This window comes from Chlamydotis macqueenii, chromosome 5 (assembly GCF_036417535.1).
Source record: "Chlamydotis macqueenii isolate bChlMac1 chromosome 5, bChlMac1.mat, whole genome shotgun sequence".
NCBI lineage: Eukaryota > Metazoa > Chordata > Aves > Otidiformes > Otididae > Chlamydotis > Chlamydotis macqueenii.
This window is the reverse complement of record NC_141560.1, coordinates 1813319-1832082: the sequence shown is the minus strand read 5'-3', so window position 1 is coordinate 1832082 and position 18764 is coordinate 1813319. Positions and strand designations below refer to the sequence as shown.

The 18764-nt window shown below is 44.4% G+C and overlaps 1 protein-coding gene across 2 annotated transcripts in view; it reads left to right on the top strand.

Annotated features, from left to right (window-relative positions):
• The window catches only part of MDGA2 (MAM domain containing glycosylphosphatidylinositol anchor 2), a 360002-nt gene that overhangs the window by 195670 nt on the left and 145568 nt on the right, over positions 1–18764 (top strand). For both annotated transcript variants that reach the window (XM_086749693.1, XM_086749692.1), the window contains exon 6: positions 13137–13406. In XM_086749693.1, the coding sequence (XP_086605819.1) occupies positions 13137–13406 (270 nt within the window). The remainder of the gene's footprint in view (positions 1–13136; positions 13407–18764) is intronic.

Below are 18764 nucleotides of genomic sequence, written 5' to 3'. Positions count from 1 at the left end.
TGGTGACTTCACCACTGGCCTGGGCAGCCTGTTCCAGTGCTTGACAACACTTTCAGTGAAGAAATTTTTCCTAATATCCAATCTAAACCTCCCCTGGAGCAATTTGAGGTCACCGAGGTTCTCAAACAACAGTCAAGTCACCTGTTGAACCTTCTGCTTGATAATCTTCCTATGTTGTTAGAGAATGTGGGACAGAGGCACATGAACACGAGTTTTTTCCTTTTTCTTTCTCTGAAACGCTGTCATAATTTAGCCGCATAGTTTAAAACCAGGACAAACACTCCCAAGTCTCCTCACCTTCCCTCTCTAAGAGCTCTAGGTGACTGGGACATGAATGCAGACGCTTGTTTCAAGGAAAGCATTGCATATCCAGGTACTCCACCGTTAGCATTTATGCCACAGAGTCTTTCATCCATCTTTATTCCTGTGTACACACCTGAGTTGAGCGGCTAACTTGAGGAACACCAGCCGTGTCTCTGGGTGAGTAGTTCAGGTTTCTGTTTCGTGCCACCTGCCAGCTTGTCCCTGTGACCTTTTTGTTTTCTGTGCTCACTCCGTCTTGCTGATTATCCGATTGTGTGTCATAGCATTGCCGGAGTAACAGTCTACTGTGGTAGAACTAATCCAAAGGAAACTTTCTGCCTGCTTCTCCTTGAATAATTCCAGAGGCAATCAAGCTGATGTCGTTAGAGGAACATGTATTCATCAGTATACTTTGGACATGATGAGGGTTTAAATTGTTACACATAGGTATAATTAGGTACGTTCACACCCCCTTCGTTCAACAGCACTGTCTTAATTACACCTGTGTGAGTCTGAGCCTTAGACACGCCGTTGTGCGTCCGTAGGTACCGCAGGAGTTAGAGTGCGTTGGCATCGTTTTCCAGACACGTGGATTTCTTTGTTCCAGCCCAGACTGGTTTAAAATGCAAAACCAAAGTGGATGTTGTAACGAGAGGAGCTGAGATCATCTCAGAAGCACATGACCATGCATATGCTGAAGCCCGCGACGACAATTAGCGGTAATACCGTACAGCAGCAGGTAGAGGCACTTGTTGAGCACAGACCCGCTTTGTCTCTAAAGACAGCTATTACGCTGCAAATTTATTATCTATATAGATGAGAAATTTGAAGGGAAGCAGAAACGCTGTGAAGTGATTCACCTGCTGGCAGATTGCTAGTGAGTGGCAGGAACAGAAATAGAAGGCAAGTTGTAAGGAAGAACAGCGAGGGGACTAATTTTGTGACTCTCATTTGTTTTTGGTAGATTGAGTCCCTTTAAAATCAGCACGTAGAAGTTAATTTGGGTAAGTTATTGCAAGCAGGAGTTGTAAAACCAAGTGCAGCTGCTTTGCAACAAAATCAAGAAGCTATTCTGAAAAGGAGGAGGAACCCTGACAGTTTTCTCAGTGTATGTGCTCGAATCCAGGCTGTCAGAAGAGGAGCAGCTGCGAGGGTGGGTGTTGCACTGAGTCACGACCTCCATACTTTCGGTCTACATTAACTGTTTTTGTTGCCTTGCTCTCTCCATCCTGTATCAAAGAAAAAATCCAATTGATCTGATTCTCTTTTCTACTCTACCCGTTGGATTTTTCCTGGGGTTGCTGCTGTCCTGTCTCTTCCCCAAGGTCTCAGCAGTTTCTAACATTCTGCCACCAACTGTCCAGCAGCAGGTCCGCCCTAGGCCCGGCCGAGTCCACTGAACAAAGCGGGACAAATTCTAGCAACTTCTTACAGAAGCTGCCACCATAGCCCCCCCTCACTAAATAAAACCAACACATCTTGAAATCAGGGGATTTTTCCCTCCAAGCAGTCCTCACAGTTTGAAAGTGCAACAGGCACAAAAGACAGAGCTGGCAGCAAAAGCTTCTGTGGTGGGGGGAGTACAGTGCTACAGGTTGTGTCTTCTCATAGGAATGACTTTCCAGCACCTTTCTCATCTCCTGTTCCCGCTTACGAGTGTTTTGGAGTCACACGCTTGGTTCCTCTGTATACCTTCTCATCCTCTTGCCTTGTCTTTGAGAAGACCTTTGACGTGACCTCCTTTAGTTTCCTTATAGCCAGGTTTGAGAGATGTGAAGGATTAGTGGAGAATTGGCTGGGGCTTTGGGCTTGAAGGGTGGCACGATGTCTAACTGGTGATCATTGGCTCACGTTATCCCTTGGGGATCAAAATTGTTAACAATAGTGTAGAACATCTTTATTAATGACCAAAACAATGGGATGAGGTGCGCTTTTGGTTAAGTTCTTGAACGATACCAAATTGGGAGTGGTGGTCAAGACAGGGGTTTTGACAGGCTGGAGAAAAGAGCAGACAGGAGCCTCGTGAAATTCAGCTGAGGTAAATGCCATGTCCTGCCCCTGGGTAGCAACAGCTGCCCCATGTACCCATACATGTTGGGGCCAACAGGCTAGAAGCAGCTTTACGGGAAGGGACACATACGTTCAACGTGAGCCAGCAATGTGCCTGTGCCCGTGCCAAAAAGGCCAACAGCAAACTTGGCTGTACTGGCAGGACTGCAGCCAGCAGTGATCCTTCCCCTCTGTTCAGTGCTTATGAGACTGCATCTGGAGTGTTGTGTCCATTTTGCAGCTCCCTAGAGCAAGGCAGGCATGGATGGACTTGGAGCAAGGCCAGTGGAGGCCACCAAGATGGTCTGGAGCTAGAGCATGTGACACGTGAGAGGAGGCTGAAGCAGCTGGGTTTGCTCACCTTAGGGAAGATGCTCAAACTTTAACTGGATGAGGCCTGAGCGACCTGATCTAATTGACATTGCTTCAAGCAGGGTTCTGACCAGGGCCCTCCAGAGATCCCTTCTGATGAAGGTTGTTGTATAGTTCTGCGGCTAGAGAAAACACATTAAAAGGCTAAACAGTGTTGTGGAAGTTGTTGTTTGAACTCAGTATTATCTCCTCTCTCCAGCATACCATTGTCTATGTAAGAACTGACAAAAGTAATGAAGACCTGTTGCCCTGACTTAGCCTGGACTGTACGTTGGTCAGGAGGTCCTTCTTGCTAAGCATCTTCAAAAAGAAAAAGTGCAGTCTCCTTTAGAAATACAGAGATTGTGTTATTCCAAGCATAATTCTGCTCTGTGTCGAAGATGGATTATTGACAAATGATGTTAAAATCTGTCACCGGTTTGGAGGTGACTCACTGTTTAATCTTTAGAGCTGGGAAAGGTGACTTCAGATACAGCTAACTCTGAATTGCACATCTGAGTGTTCACATCTAATGATAACATGAATGGATCCTTTTAAGAGTGTTCATTGCTTCAAAGTGTCAGAGAAAAACCACTGTAATTCTGGGCTTCTTATCATATTTCTTCTAATATGATTGAGTTAAAGCAAATAAAACTATTGCCTTGATCTACAGAGCATTTTTGGTGGCACAGATTAATTTGAAAATGTATATCGGTTCATATATTAGCAGCCAGTTCAGACTTCTTAGTGCAGGTCATCATTAATGCATAATATTGAGGCTGATTTTTGGCAGAAATGATCCACACCGGTAACTTTTACCACGAGAGCCGAGTATTTCAATGTGTGATTTTTCAGCTGTGTGCCACAGTTCATTCATATCGCAGCTGAAGCTGGCATTCTGTCTGGGGCATGTGGTGGGAAACAAATTGAGAAAGGCTTAATTCACTTTTAATCTCTCAATTAAGCCGTAGTCTGTCGTGATAAGCTTGCTTTGTTTCCCTTCATTCAGACAATACAGTGTTAAGAGAATTATCTCATTTTGAAAAAAAATTTTTCTCTTTGCATCCCCTGGCATTCTCAGAGAGCGCGACAGCGATTTGTGATCCTGCGCTAAAGAGGCTTGAAATCCTCAGATAAGGAATTCAGCCAGCTGTATAACCGGAGCTGAATACTGAAGATGGATGGTTTTAACGTTTTAGAGAAAAGGAGTAATAGAAAATAAAGCTGGGAAGGACCTCAAGAGGTCATCTAGTCCCGTTCTTCATGGCGGAATGCACTGGATCTAAACCTTGTCCTACCGATATCTGTCTAGCCCAGCTGCCAGCAGCACAGGTGCTGCATTATTGACAGGTGGACCAGCCCATCGCTCTGGTCCTGTCCACCATGACATGAGGAGGAGCTCGTCCTCTTCCCTTTCACAGCAGTGTTTTGTGTATTTGAAGATGGTTGTCTTGTCCCGTCTCTTCTGTTGGATAAAGAACCCAGCTCCTTCATTTTTGCCTGTGAGTCACATCATCTCTACCTCACACTGTTGCTCTTGTTTTCCTCTGTCCACCTCCTTGGTGAAGTTGAGTGTTTCAGGGCATGCAGAGTGCTCCACTGCACCCATTCAATGCAGGGCTTGTTTCATCCATTTCCCAACAAAGTTCTTGTTCATGCATCCCTGTATAAAAATTCTCTTTTTGCGAGCACATATTGCTGATGTTTGCTTTGTGTCCAGATTGCCATCCACCAAAACCCCAAGGGTCCTTTCTCTGCAGCTCCTCCTTAGCCGGTTCCACTAATTGTGTGGGCTGTTGCAAGGCGGGATTTGCATCGCTTAACTAGCAGACCGAATGCTTCGATATCTGTAGTAACAGTAGTTGTTCAAGGAGCAGCGTATTTGGGAGAGAGAGATGGCTCCGAAGAGCAATTTGTCCCACCTATTTTTGGAGAGCAGGACTTGTGCTTTAGGGATGCCTGTATCTCATCAAGGGACATGCCCTCAGATTGCACGCCTGACTTTTGGGTGGTTGAAATTAGACGAGGTGAATTTAAGCCTACATGTACAACAGCGCATCTAAATATAGCGGTGAAGGGGACAGTTTTGTGATTGGGTTCAGCTGATTTAACACCGCTTTGCTGCTAAAGGGAGGATCCTGCCGTCCCTTCGTACCCTCTGGATAAAATGTCCCCAGAATGAATAGTTCATACAGTGTGGGAGCTGCGAGCTATTGTAGTCATCTCCAGAGCGTAACCACCGAGGAAGTGCTCTGAATAGCAAATGTATCCGCCTCCCTTCCTCCCGGTTGGAGCTCTCAATGCCACATCTGTGCGTGAACGGCAGCACGAGCGAAGCGCGAGTCATCAAAGCGCTGCTGCTGCTGGGTGAAAAGCAGCCAGGCAGATCGGGAATAAAGAGATGAGTCATCAAAGCCGCGTCCCCATTGGTGAAAAAAACAGGATTTCAGAAAAAGTTGGATGAGGAGGGGAAAAAAAGGCTTTTCAGAACAGGGGGAGAGCACGGGGAGTGGGCTCTGATTACCTGGACTGGTGCTCGAGGCCAGCTTGTTCACTTGTAGGTGAACATCTAAAGAGGTGAGTCCAGCTGAAAATGGACCTTGTTATATATAATCTCATTCTCTGCTTGATTTCTTTCCCATGACTCCCCTCTCTGCTTCCCCTTCAACCTCATAATTTTCCATTCTTGATAGTACGCCTGGACAAAATGATCTTGCACTGTACTCAACTTTTAAGCCTCATTGTATCAATGGCAAGGGGAAACTGAAAAATATAAGATTTGGGTTTTTTTTGTTTGTTGGTTTGGGTTTCTTTGTTTGTTTGGTTTTTTTTTATCTCTGATCAGGTAGCATATTCAAATTAAGCAGTGACGTCTGGTACATGGAGGGCACACACACCCCAGTCTGAGGTTGGAGGATGCAAACTCATGGGTGTCTTCAGCAATTGTGGGGGCAGCTGCCCTGGGTGTGGGGAGCCACCTCTTTGCGCTACAACAGATCCTGTACTTTTGTGAAGATGAGAACCCTAAAATACTTGCAATACTGAAATCTGGTCTGGGGATATAATTCTAAATCTGGGTATTAAATCTAAAAAAAAAAAAAGGGCAAATGTTTGAAAGAAGTGGGATTTGAGCCCTTTGCCTTTGTTTTCCCTACCCCTGCAAGTGCTGGAATTTTAAAGGCCATGATGAAATGGGATAAAAAGCAAGTAATGCAAAACCAAGGTTGATATGTGTGGTGAACACACGTCTTATGTGTCTAAACACAAAGGTGTTTAGAACTGGAAGTTGTTATAGAGTGTTTTACTGCTCTTCTGCACTGAGGTTACGTGCAGCCCCTGAGCAAGCCACCACTGAAGTTCAAAGCTCTACATGACTGGTCGCTACTGGACGGTGACTATAAAACCACATTTTTACAGTGAGGGTGACCCACCCAGCACTGGCACAGGTTGCCTGGAGAGGTTGTGAAGTCTCTGTCCTCAGAGATATACAAAAGACCTCTGGATGTGGCCATGGGCAAACTGCAGTAGGGGACCAAGCTTGGACCAGATGACCTCCAGAGATGCCTCCAACCTCAGCCATCCTGTAATTCAGTGATGAATTCTGGTCCTAAGCTTGCAAAGAGCTCATGTTTAAGTGTCTCTGCATAATTTTTCTCCCTTTGCTTTCTTGGAGAACTCATTGCCAATATAAAGGTGAACCTGCCCTGGGAAGCGTTACCCCTTCCCAGCAAAGTCCGCAGCTAAGTTTGAGTGTCCTGAGAGAGCAGATGAACTGTTGGTGCACGTAGGTGCATGCTTGCTTGGCAGTTTGGCCCCCTGGCTAATTCAGTACACGCTGGCAAGAAGAGTTTGTCTCTTTTGTGAGACCAACAAGTAGGACTGTCCAGTGGCAGTCAGAAGGCTATGGCTGTAGCAGCAGGGAAGGTACAGTGGAGAGGATAGGTATATAAAAATAATTTTCATTCAGGTTTGTTTTGCTTTGGGAGTTTTTTGAATTTTTTTTTAAATTTTGTTTTCTTTTTTAAGGACTATTGATGAAATAAAGGGACTTACCTTATTGCAACATGCTGTGGCAGTGTGGTCAAAGTTTATTTTTTACCCTGTAATTTCCAATCTGGACCTCAGCTGGGAATTATAATCTATTCTTTTTTGAACTTTACTGAGTAAATAAGTACAGAGATGATGCTCCAGCGCAGCAGGGACCTCAGATGTTCTCTCTTTTTCGCTCCGACTTGAAAGGGACTATTCATAATGTGTATTCTTGGGAGCATATCCATTGTATTCCTTCAAGAAATCATGACTGTAAATTAAACAGCCACACACACATATATATGAAAGTATAATTCAATTATAGTCTATCACTTCAGTTCTGTATATAAAATAATTCACAAAACTGGAGGAAGTATCTTTTCATTTTTATTCATCGTAGATGAGTGAGTTGTCAAGGATATGACTTCTGCCTCTATTTTAATATTGCTATTAAAGTATTAGCTTTCTTTTGCATTTCCAGTAATCCCTAAAGCCAAGTGTGACACTTTCTTAATTCCGTATACCCAGCCTAAATACATATATTTGTCTCACTGTAATAATAACACACTTTGATGTCAGATTGCAAGAAAGATGGGGAGAGACTGTTCAGCAGGGCCTGCTGTGACAGGACGAGGGGTCATGGTTTTAAAATAGAGGGAGATAGATGCAGATTGGATATAAGGAAAAAAATTTGTACAATGAGGGTGGTGGAACAGTGGCCCAGGTTGCCCAGAGAGTTGGGGGATGTCCCATCCCTGGAAACATTCCAGGCCAGGTTGGATGGGGATCTGAGCAACCTGATCTGGTTGGAGATGTCCCTGCTTCTTGCAGTGGGGTTGGACTAGAAGACCTTTGAGGGTCCATTCCAACCCTAACCAGTCTGTGATTCTATTATTTTGTGTGTGTGTGTGCTGCATCAATGTCAGATATCTTTGTCCTCCCATTGTAGTATCTTTCTTAGATACCCATCCTAGGCAGCAGTAGAGAGTCTATTCCCTTCAAGTTCAGTGAACAGCTCTATTATTACTCTCTGAGGACTGGTATATGTTGTAGCCACTTTTTATAATTAATCTCCGTCTGTATGTCATCAGTGCTTGACTTGTCTTGTGTGCACATGCTAATTCTAGGTTAAAAAAAAAAAAAGCTGATGGGATTCTGATTTAAATTCTATGTAGTGGCTTGACTAGCAGGGCTGGGTGTCGTGACCCGGTGTACTTCCAATAGCACTTTGTCGTATGCGCTGTTGAGTTCACAGCCAGGCTCTACAGGCCCGTGGAATACACTGGGTGCAGAAGCGATAGCTGTGCACGAAAGCCTCTGAATTGAAGTCCCTTAAAAAAGGATGCAGCTGCAATATGAATGGGGACCCGAACGGTTTCCCTCGTTGTGAGTAGGGCCTTGTTCTTCGCAGGGAAGAGCTCGCAGTGGCACTGCAGCTTTCTTTGTCCCCTGGCAAACCAACCATGACTTTGAAATGTGGGACTGGCACTCAGAAACCCCTGCTTCTAAAGGACAGTAAAGATGCAGAGCTCTTTTGAACACCGAGCCGTTCCCATTACGATGTCCAAATACGATGTTTGGAAAGCTTGTTCCATGCACTCACCCATGGAAATATTTACCAAAGCTTGCTATTGTTTGGTAATGAGTTTTGTTATTCCGGTCAAAGACTTGAAAGAAGGTTTCCGCTGGGCAGGTTGCCTGGCTGAGTCTCTGCCACTGTTGGGTTGAAGAGTCTGGCTTTTCTTTCCAAACCTGGAGGGCCCAGCCTTCGTCTCGTTAATCCTGATGGCTGGTAGTCGTCTAAGAGAGACCCAGGCAGGGTGAAGCTTTGGAAGTGGCTTTGGGGTGACCATACACTCCGTTTAGTGTTGATTCCTTTTGGCAGGGACATTTTTCTTGCATTTTCGAGCACCTCCTGCGTCTCTGTCAGTTTTGGTGTTGCACGGTTTTGTTGGCTCTGATGCTCAGCTTCTGAAACCAGTACTGAACATTACTTAAAATGATAAAATCCTTCACTCTTCAACTGTGCATGAAATTGAGGACATCAGTCCTGTATCTCTATGTGTGTGTGCATGTGTGCCATTGTGTCTCCATGACCCAAACTGTGACCCAGGATGTTGCGATATGAACAGATGGAGCTCTGGGACTATGAGGGAGAAAGTGAAAAATTCAGACTATTTAGTTGAGAGAGGAGATGAACAGGAAGACAACAGAAATAAATGACGTAATGTGAGATTAAACCAAATCCAGAAGAATATAACAGTGGAAAATAATAAATGATGTCCCTACATCAAACCTTTCAATAGAATTTTGTGAGATCTCTGCAAGATTTAGGCAGAAAATGATGAGCTCATCCTTATGCTATGAGGCAGCTGCTGAGCCAGTGGAATCTTCTGGGCTGGTGCAGTTGCACAACTTTTCTTTTGATTGCCTGTCTACCTGCTGAGTTCTGGGGGCTTTGAAGCACTTGGATTGTAAAGCGCCTTTCATGTAAGAAGAGCCCCGCGTAAACGCAGCAACCAGCCATGTACCTTGTGTGGTGAAACTAAATTTCATAAAACTTAATAAAATGAAGATTGGAGGCGTAAATTGCTGCCTTACTGTCACTGCAGTATGTATCTTTTCAAGTCATCTTGGTTGGGACTGTGTTGAAAGCTTGTTTGAAAGGGTGTAGTAGACAGATAGGATATGGTCTGCCCTCCTGTTCCAGGAAAAAAAATACCATTTTATGCCCTGAAGCATGAGTTTTAATAATCCTTCAACAATATTTTGGTATAATCATCAACTATTATAATTGCTCTAGATCATCTTGTCATCTTTATAAATGCCTGCTCCATTTTTTAATCATGCTGGACCCAAAAAAAAAAAAAGTGTGGTGATGAATTACAGAACTTGGATTTATACTGTATGCAGTGTTTAGCTCCAAAAGTTTTCAAATAAATAAGAGACAATAAATCTGTTTTAGAGAGAAGATTAGACAAAAATTTCAATTTTCTGAAAGTTCAGGGATCTAAGAGGATTTGTGAAACACTGGGATCAACTGCAGGTTGGCACATGCGTATTGTTAAAAACAGGACACTCTGTCCATTTCTATCTATGGGTTCCTGATGCGTTTGTAAATCCTCGTCCTAAAGGGTGGGATTGATGTCACCCATCTTCTGCCATCTAAATCTTACCTGTCTAGATTAAACTAATCTTTGGACTCTGTCTGCAGTCAGCAGAGAGACGGATACCACAGGGGAAGGTTCTTGCCGGAAGATAGCTCGAGGTAGATAAGAGGAATCGCCTTTCAGCAGCGCCTTTTGCTGTCATTGAAACTGGAATGAGGAGAGATCTGACACGATAGTGAGCTCCATTCCCTAGCTCAAACAGGAGCTAGTCCTAAATTTTTTGTCTGACAAATGTTTGCTCTGAAAAACTGGGAGAGAGATTCTGCAGCAACCCTGAGCAGTCCTGGGTGTACTGTCCCTACATGGAGTTTTGCATCGTACCTTTCTTGCTCCATTGTGTGGTACAGCTTTGCATTCCCAGTCTGTGGGGAGAGGCAGCTGTTGGCAGCTGTATCGCTGCAGCATCCTCTGGGCAGCAGTTAGAGGTGTTCCTCCAGTTTGGGAGAGGAAGACATTTCTGGATGGAGTCAGACAGAGGAGTTATCCTGTAAAGTGGACCTGGAGAAGCCCTGTGTGCTGTTAATTAACCCAAGTCAATTGACACAGGTCTTCCAGCAGGTGACTAAACTTGTGGTTTAGCCCCACGCGTTCCCACCTCTAGGTCCCGCCGACGTAGAGAAGCAAACGCAAGCACACTCTAATTTAGAGCTACAGCCATTGAGTCAGGCAAGCAGTGCGGTAGGCCCAGTTCTGTTCTCAGTTGCACCATAAAGCTGGAAATAAGAGGTTCTTATTGGAGCATTGTGATGTGGTGCAGACTATCTATAGGTTTTCAAGCAGAGAAATATCAATAGCACCTCATTGTTGCTGTAAATTCATATTCTATTTGTAATGGATATTTGACCCTTTGTATGCTATGCTGAGTCTCATTTGCCGGAAGCCTTAACATCACTTTTGAATTTCTTAATGTTCTTTGGTTTAAATCAGACTTCTAACAGTAGGTGTTGAGCGTATTGCTGAATTTTTGTTTGTGTTTGTCTTCTGGGATAGGTTGTAGTTGAGTGAAATGTGTGGTGTAAGCAAAGAGAAATTGCCGTGTGCAAGCCGTAATTTCATGTACTTACTCTTTTGAGTGCTGTGATGAAAGGGATGTATCACAGCATTTTTATCACATCGGCTGCTGTCTTTTGTCTCTTTACCTGAAGGATGGCAAAGGACCCTGTTTCATCTGGAGGATTATGAGGCCATTATGGTAAACAGCACCACCAGGTTGGGTTGACATTGTTGGAGCTTTCATCTTTTGTTCTAAGTTTTGAAGCATTATTTGTGGTTCTCTTGTTCCCTGTCTCATGACTTGATGTGTAGTGAGAGCAGAGAGCAGCTCCTTGCCAGAGCTGTTCAGTAAAAATCACTAAACTCAGGAGGGAGAGAGAAAGAGGGGCCATCTGAGTGTTACCCCTGGTTGGTGATGACCCTACAGGTCTGGAGCTCAGTTCTAGTTGCACAGCGGGTACCTGGATCTGTGCTTCTGCCACCTTCACCCCAAAAAAAAGTCTACTTAAGCGTGAACCATGACATGCTGCCCAGTTTCATACCTCTAATCCCAAAATAGGGGTCCATCAGCTGATGGATGCATCAGCTGATGAAAGAGTGTGAGGTCAGGGGACACGAGCAGAGACACTGACACAGTGAGCATTGCTGCCTTGTCTTCTGTCTGTATTTTTAGCCATGCACCCAGTTTCTTCACTTTTAAGTTGGTTACATGAACCCAGCAATTTATGCTGGGAAGTACCTGCAGGGTCCCAGGCCAGGAGGAGCTGGAAGAGGGGGCTTTGCTTGAAAACTTCTGCTCTCTGAAAGTGTTTCCCTGACTGAGGGTTGCCTGTTCTCTCTGTGCTGCAACAGGTAAAAATATAGTGGGACTTCAGGGCCCTAGGAGCAACAGTTAAGGACTCTGGGGCGCAGGTGGTCTTCTCATCAATCCTCCCGGTCAATACTTACTTGACTAAGAGTCAACTATAAAACAAGGGTTTTCCTTATTTGAAGTTCATCCAAGAGGAATTAGCTTTCTCTGTGTTCAGAAGCTGGAGCACAAAAATGGGAAGCACTATCATAGAATCATAGAATGGCTTGGGTTGGATGGGACCATTAAAGCCCATCCAGTCCAACCCCCTGCCAGGAGCAGGGACATCTCCAACCAGATCAGGTTGCTCAGAGCCCCGGCCATCCTGGCCTGGAATGTTTCCAGGGCTGGGGCATCCACCACCTCTCTGGGCAACCTGGGTCAGGGTTCCACCACCCTCAGTGTAAAAATTTTTTTCCTAATATCTAATCTGGATCTGCCTCCCTTTATTTGGAAACCATTACCCCTTGTCCTGTCACACCAGGCCCTGCTGAAGAGTCTCTCCCCACCTTTCCTGCAGCCCCCTTTAGGTACTGGAAGGATGCTCTAAGGTCTCCCCGGAGCCTCCTCTTCTCCAGGCTGAACAGCCCCAGCTCTCCCAGCCTGGCCTCACAGCAGAGCTGCTCCAGCCCTCTGGTCATCCTTGTGACCTCCTCTGGACCCTCTCCAACTGGTCCATGTCCTTCTGATATTGGAGGCTATGTTGCAGGATGTTGTATGGGAATTTGTAGGGACCCAAGTCTGCACCTCTCCCATGTGTCTGTGAGGAGATGGAGCCATGGCCACATGAGCACTACAGGTTGCACAACCTGCGCAGGGAATAAAACATCTGTGCTGGATTCTTCTGTTTCCCGGTGTGCAAGGAGGTCTTATCCCAAGGGACATGACTCTTTTCGATTCAACACCCAACTCAAACTCTACAAATTTCTCTCAGTTGGCAGCCAAGTCCCAGGGAGTTCATCGGGGAGGCAGGTGGATTAAGAGGGCTGGTTTTCAATGGGTAGGATCTGGCTTGAAGAGAGCAACATGCTTTCAATGCCAAATAAGAAGATTGTTACTAATTCCTTTCTTCCAGGGCTTAAAATCCGGTGGGCTGGCACCTGTCCCATACATTACCCGTTCCTTCCCAAGCACAGCCGCAGGGTTTTCCCTACAAGAATCCTCATCAGCAGCTTGGCTGCAAGGTGGAAGATGATGACTGAACAGGGTGAGAAATGCGGTGTTGGAGCATCAGGATGACGAGCCCTTCCCAGAGGACACGTGGTCGTGCAAAGAACACTGTAGCTGATGTGCCTTTGCTTATCTTGGTTGGCTTGAGCACGCTTGTCAGGACTGAGCAATACCACAGACGTAGCCCTGTTACACCTTTCTCTTCCTCTTGTGTTTTGCAGCATCCCCTTCAATTAAGCTTCTCGTGGATGACCCAATAGTGGTGAACCCTGGAGAAGCGATCACCTTAGTCTGTGTGACGACAGGAGGGGAGCCAGCACCCAGCCTGACGTGGGTGAGGTCTGCCGGCATCCTGCCCGAGAAGACGGTCCTGAACGGCGGCACGTTAACGATACCTGCCATCACATCAGAAGATGCTGGCACGTACAGTTGTGTTGCCAATAACAATGTTGGAAATCCTGCGAAAAAGTCCACCAACATCATCGTAAGGGGTAAGTTGAGCTGGCAAACTGTCAACTTGGAAGATCAACTGAATCCTAATCTGACAGAATAGCGATGTTCACATAGTGATGTCCTATGTTTCCAAAAGTATTTCTGGTCTTTTCTACTAATGTATGAGATGAATGTGTGTTGGCTTCAAATAGGTGGTGGCTCTTGGGCCGGGCTTAAACCACTTAGCTGGAACAAGGGTGTGAGGTATTGTGAAGGTGCAGCAGCTCCCCCATCCAAATTGGAGACAAATGATTGCCAAAGGACACCACATCTTTTGGGCATTGCATATGCTGATCCCCTGCTCGCACTGTCTTGGCAGTGGATGCATCCTGACCTCCTGGAGGTGTCATTACCTACTTCACCCTTTTCTTCCTCCTCATCAGCTGAACAAGTTATTGAAATGAAAGCTGTTGTGCCTGCTGTGAATCTGCTGCCATCAGATGACTGCTTCCTGGGTAGGAGCTTTAGATTAGTACCTATGCTTTAATTATACTGAATAGGAGGATAAATGTCTGTCTTAGATAAAAGTAAAGAGAAGGGTACTTGTAGAACAATTACTGTCAGGTGGACAGAAGCTCTCCCTAGTTGTTTATCGCTTTCTGGATAGCCCCAGGGACATGGCCAGTTGGTCTGAAGAAGGAGTTCAATTGGCTGATAGGCATCATCAGAGTGGATTAATCTACCTGAACCGAACAGTTCACTGAAACTAATTTTCTATAATCTAATCTGTGAATGGTAGTGAAACATAAACTCCCACACTATAGGAACTTTAAATAATAGCATGTGATTAATCATACTCAGCAGAAAGTGCTGTGTAAAGAACCAGTGGCGTGAATGTTTTACGAGAGCCATAACCCCTCTTCACTTCTTATCGCCCAACGTATCATACTCTTCATCAGGATGAAGAATTAGAAGCTATTTCTGTGCTGGGGGTCAGGGAGAGAGCATTGCGTCAGCCTAGGTCTGCAGGAGTTTATCAGGACATGTCCGCAGATTTATTTGTAATCCCATATTTCCATTTGAATTTCTGACATTTGGCTTGGGGGTTTTGTTGGCAAGAGGCAAAAGCAGTCTTGTTTGAGGAACGCAGCATCAATGTTAATTTGGTATGATTTGCAGTGGCGATAGGGTTGTGAAGGGAAGATGTGAGTGCGACGCATGCTCGGAATAAGCAAAGGGAGAGGAAAGGCTTTGTGTGAAAAGGAATCTCGACATTTTAATTGGCCCAGCACACAGCACCAGAGATCCCAGAGGAAAAGCCAAAGTCCCTGGCTCCCTGCAGATACAAATTTCATGAGTCATAGCATAATAATAATATGCCCTCACATTTTTATTTATAGAAAACGGTGCCTATGAGATGCCTAGGAGCTGCAAGATGTTGAACAAAATATCATTAAAGCATTTGAGGTGTCTTTTTATTTTTCTTTTTTTCCTCTCTGCTCTGTGGTCCTGTTACTTCTCAGAAGGGATCACCAGAAGGAACTCCCCATTAAATAAAAGAGGAACAGCTCCTTTCTAGCCCCCATGCGTTGTTACCTGCGATGACTTTCCCTGTATTATTTCTGTTAAAGAGAAAGAACTGTGGCTTAGAAAAATCTTTATTCTGATATTGGTTGATATATCTTTACTAAAAGTGATGCTGAGTTTAGGGGGGAAATGTGAGAGAAATTTGTATCAGAGTTTTGATTTTACTTTGTGTATGGGTTTCGTGGCATTTTGTCTGTAGCTTATTGCTTCTATTTAATCTCTGTTGTTGTTGTGTATCAGGATTTTCACACAGCAGCTGAGGTGAAAATAGTATTTATTTGAAATAGCATCTAAGTCTTGCAGGAGAGGCATTTGGTAAATGGAATTCACATCTTCTGTCAGGTGGACTACCAATCTCAGGATTAGACAGTAATCCCATAATCTTACTCAGAAAGAAATGTAAAGTTGTCTTGAAGCATCATCAGGGCTCAGATGAAATTTGTTCCCTTTAAAATATTCCCTTCAGATATTAGGAAATTTTTTTTTACAATGAGGATGGTAGAACAGTGGTACAGGTTGCCCAGAGAGGCGGTGGGTGCCCCATCCCTGGAAACATTCCAGGCCAGGTTGGCCGGGGCTCTGAGCAACCTGATCTGGTTGGAGATGTCCCTGCTCCTGGCAGGGGAGTTGGGCTGGGTGGGCTTTGAAGGTCCCTTCCCACCCAAACCATTCTGTGATTCTGCAATTTACCAAATTTCACAGTGCATTTATCTGAACGTGCCATTATTGTATGTGCTTTGTTCCGTGGATGCAATGTTACCTTCAGGAGCTCTTGATTATTTTTTATTTTTTTTTTCTGTGTGTTTTCCTCTCTTTGTGGGTGACTGTCCAAGTCTACCCACCACACCTGACTTTGAACTCTTGTGAATTATGTCATATGACCGACACACATTTAATAATAATTTAAAAAAAAAACTAAAACCAGAGAGAATCCTTAAAAAAAAAAAGAAATAAAAGTAAATAAATGAGTAACAAAAGTAATTTATCCTTCTTGAAAGTCAGAAATCATGTGGATCGATAAGCAATAAAGGCAAGAGAGGAGGCTGTGTTTAAAGAGCAGATTCAGGCATTGAGATGCCAACGTGACACCGGGGTGTGTTCAGGTCAGCTCTGTGCTCCTCCATCGGTCTTTTCCAAGACCCTTAAACAGTGGGGATAACCGTAGTGAAATGGCAAGGTGAGCAGGTACGACATCTTGGGGGGAATACATATCCCCTGAGAGATGGTGCAAAGTGTGCCCGCGTGGAAGTGCGGTGTAATGCGTGTTCTCTGCTTCTCCTGGGTGTAAGTGCATAGTAAATAGGTTGTAAATAACCAGTTTCTGCAATTGCCCTGTGCTGCTGATGGAGCGGTGCGATAGCAGGCAACACTAATGGTCTCAGGGCCTTGCTTTCCATTTGTTAGCTCCCAGGATTTATCTGGAAGCCTCCTAATATGCATAAGCATTTAATATATTCTCTATTTTTCCATCATTACTTGATTTCCTCCCCTTCCAGTGGGCATTGGCTTAGATGGTGTTTGTTCTTAAAGTAAAAAACAGACTAAAGCTGCCATTGTGGCAAGGAACCCATTTAGTCATAACAGTCTTTGAAGATTTGTTCTTTTTTCCTTCTCTTTTGGCCTGTATAACTTAAAGGGATTTGTAAATCCTTCCAACAAAACCAAGCTGGGTGCTTGCTGGTTGCTTCAGATGCACACAGATCCCTTGCGAAACAACCGGCATTGCACACAGCTGCTGAGGGAAGAGGCTGCCTCGTACGCTGCCTCCTGAAGCAGTTACATTCACACTTTTGAACAGAACAACCTCCGTTAGATCCCCCTTCCTTAAGCGAATGGTGGGCTGCCAATTCTGCTCCCTTTCTCCCTTCTGCTGAGCTCTTGTGTTGAACAGGAGCTCAGCAGAGGCAAATCAGTGACCATGTGCTGTGTACCTGGCGAAATCACCTCTTTAGTAAGAAAATCTGTGAAACGCAGCGGTTTTAAAGAGTGCTATTACCAGCTTAGCTCTACCCAAACTTATTGCTAAATATTTTATTCCATCAAAGACATTGTCGTCCATCAAGGCGTCTTTGGTCAAACCGGATAAAGAAGAAATGATCTCTCCTTTCAGCAAAGCTGACAGCTCACCAAGTCTAATTATGAAAGTTTCTAAGTATTTTCTTTAGATGAATGAGTTTTTTAAATGATTGCAAGTCTGCTAGTGTTTGAGTATTGGTGAGTGTTCTCATCAGTGGCATCTTCACAACCTTCTCTCCGACGGATGATCAGCAGAGCTTCCCGTTGCATATTCCTAGACAAAACCACTAGGAAGCAGGGGAAGCTCTAAGGGAATCTTGACTTCTTTTTTTTTCCTAGTAAAACTTGTTGTTCTTCTTAAAAAAAAAAAAAACAGAAAAAACCCAACTCTCTGAAGAAGCAAATCCAACACGCCCCATCTGGATAAACAAAGTTCCTGACGACCTCCGTGCCCGATGTGTGTATTTTTTGCTGTGCTTGCTTGGAGGATGTTCTGGTTTTCTGACTTTTCTCTGGTGGAGCAAAAAAAAAAATGTTTTTCTAATGCAATGGAAAGAATTCATCTTAAAGGCCAGGGTGTGGGATATCTGGTGTACTTCTTTCAGAGTTCTTTCTCCCCTAAAATGTTTCTGTTAATTTGCTTTCATCGTGAATTTGTCACTATATACCTGGTCCCAGTTATACTGGTGACTATATATGCTGGTCCCAGTCTGAGGTAAATGATAATCAGTCTTCCTATGGATATTTTGCTAAATCAAATAAGAAGGAAACACACATGAATTTGTGTTAAAATCAAATGCAAAACCTTTGAATAACTCACAGCCCTGGGGCCAACACACACGGTGCAATGGATACCTCTTCATGCCCCATGCTTGCCCAGCTGTGCCGAGAACTTCATGTTCTTGCCGGGACCTCAGTAGGTAGAGACCTCACCTGTGATGTGACCCCAGGCTCCCTTCCTTGCCCTGATCTGGTGTGGGAAGTTGAACATCCAGCTTTATCCCACGTTCCAGAAGACTCTGCTGGCCTGAGGATCTTTTAGACTTTGCTGTTGGAGGTTATTTTACTCCTATAAAAGCCTCTCCGCAATGCGTACTTGGAGAGGGAAGCAAAAGGCGTTAAAGAAATAGTAAAATTGGCCTTGTAATCCTCAAGATACTACATAAAAGCATGATCATCACCCTGCCGTACAGATTTTGGGTGACAACTGAAAATGTCAAAAGAGGCAGGAATCAAGATAATCATGTGTCTGTGGCTGCTGAAAAATTACACGTTTTGAACATGACTCAAACTGGGTGCTCAGAATTATGAGAGGATGGAGGAACAAACACTCCAAAGACACTCCGATGGGGAAAACAAAAATAAAATCTCTGTAGCTACAAGTGCGTCAACGAAGAATTAAAGGCTTTTGATGATGAGGCATGTAAGGTAACTCCTCCATCCAGTAAGAGAGCAAACATGCTGGGTAGCATCTTTGAAGGACACCTGTGCATCAGGTTGGGAAATGAGTAGAGCCATGGAAATGTTTTACAGGTCTTAAAGTAGGGAGCACTGAAGTGATTTGGAAGGGTGTCAACGTTGCACCAACTTGGATTTGTTGCCTCATCAGCAACTTCTCTTCCGTTGTAACCGCAACATTTTTTTTTAGTGCCCATTGACTCGGTGACTGTGTGACTTTTCTGTGAAGCGGAAACGTAGTGTTTGGAGCTAATTTCTCAAAGGCGTGGGATTCTCTGTCAGTTTAAATCTAAAATAATAATTTGAAATGACCTGTGCTCAACATTAGCACAAAAAGCTTTTGCTGAACAAAAAGC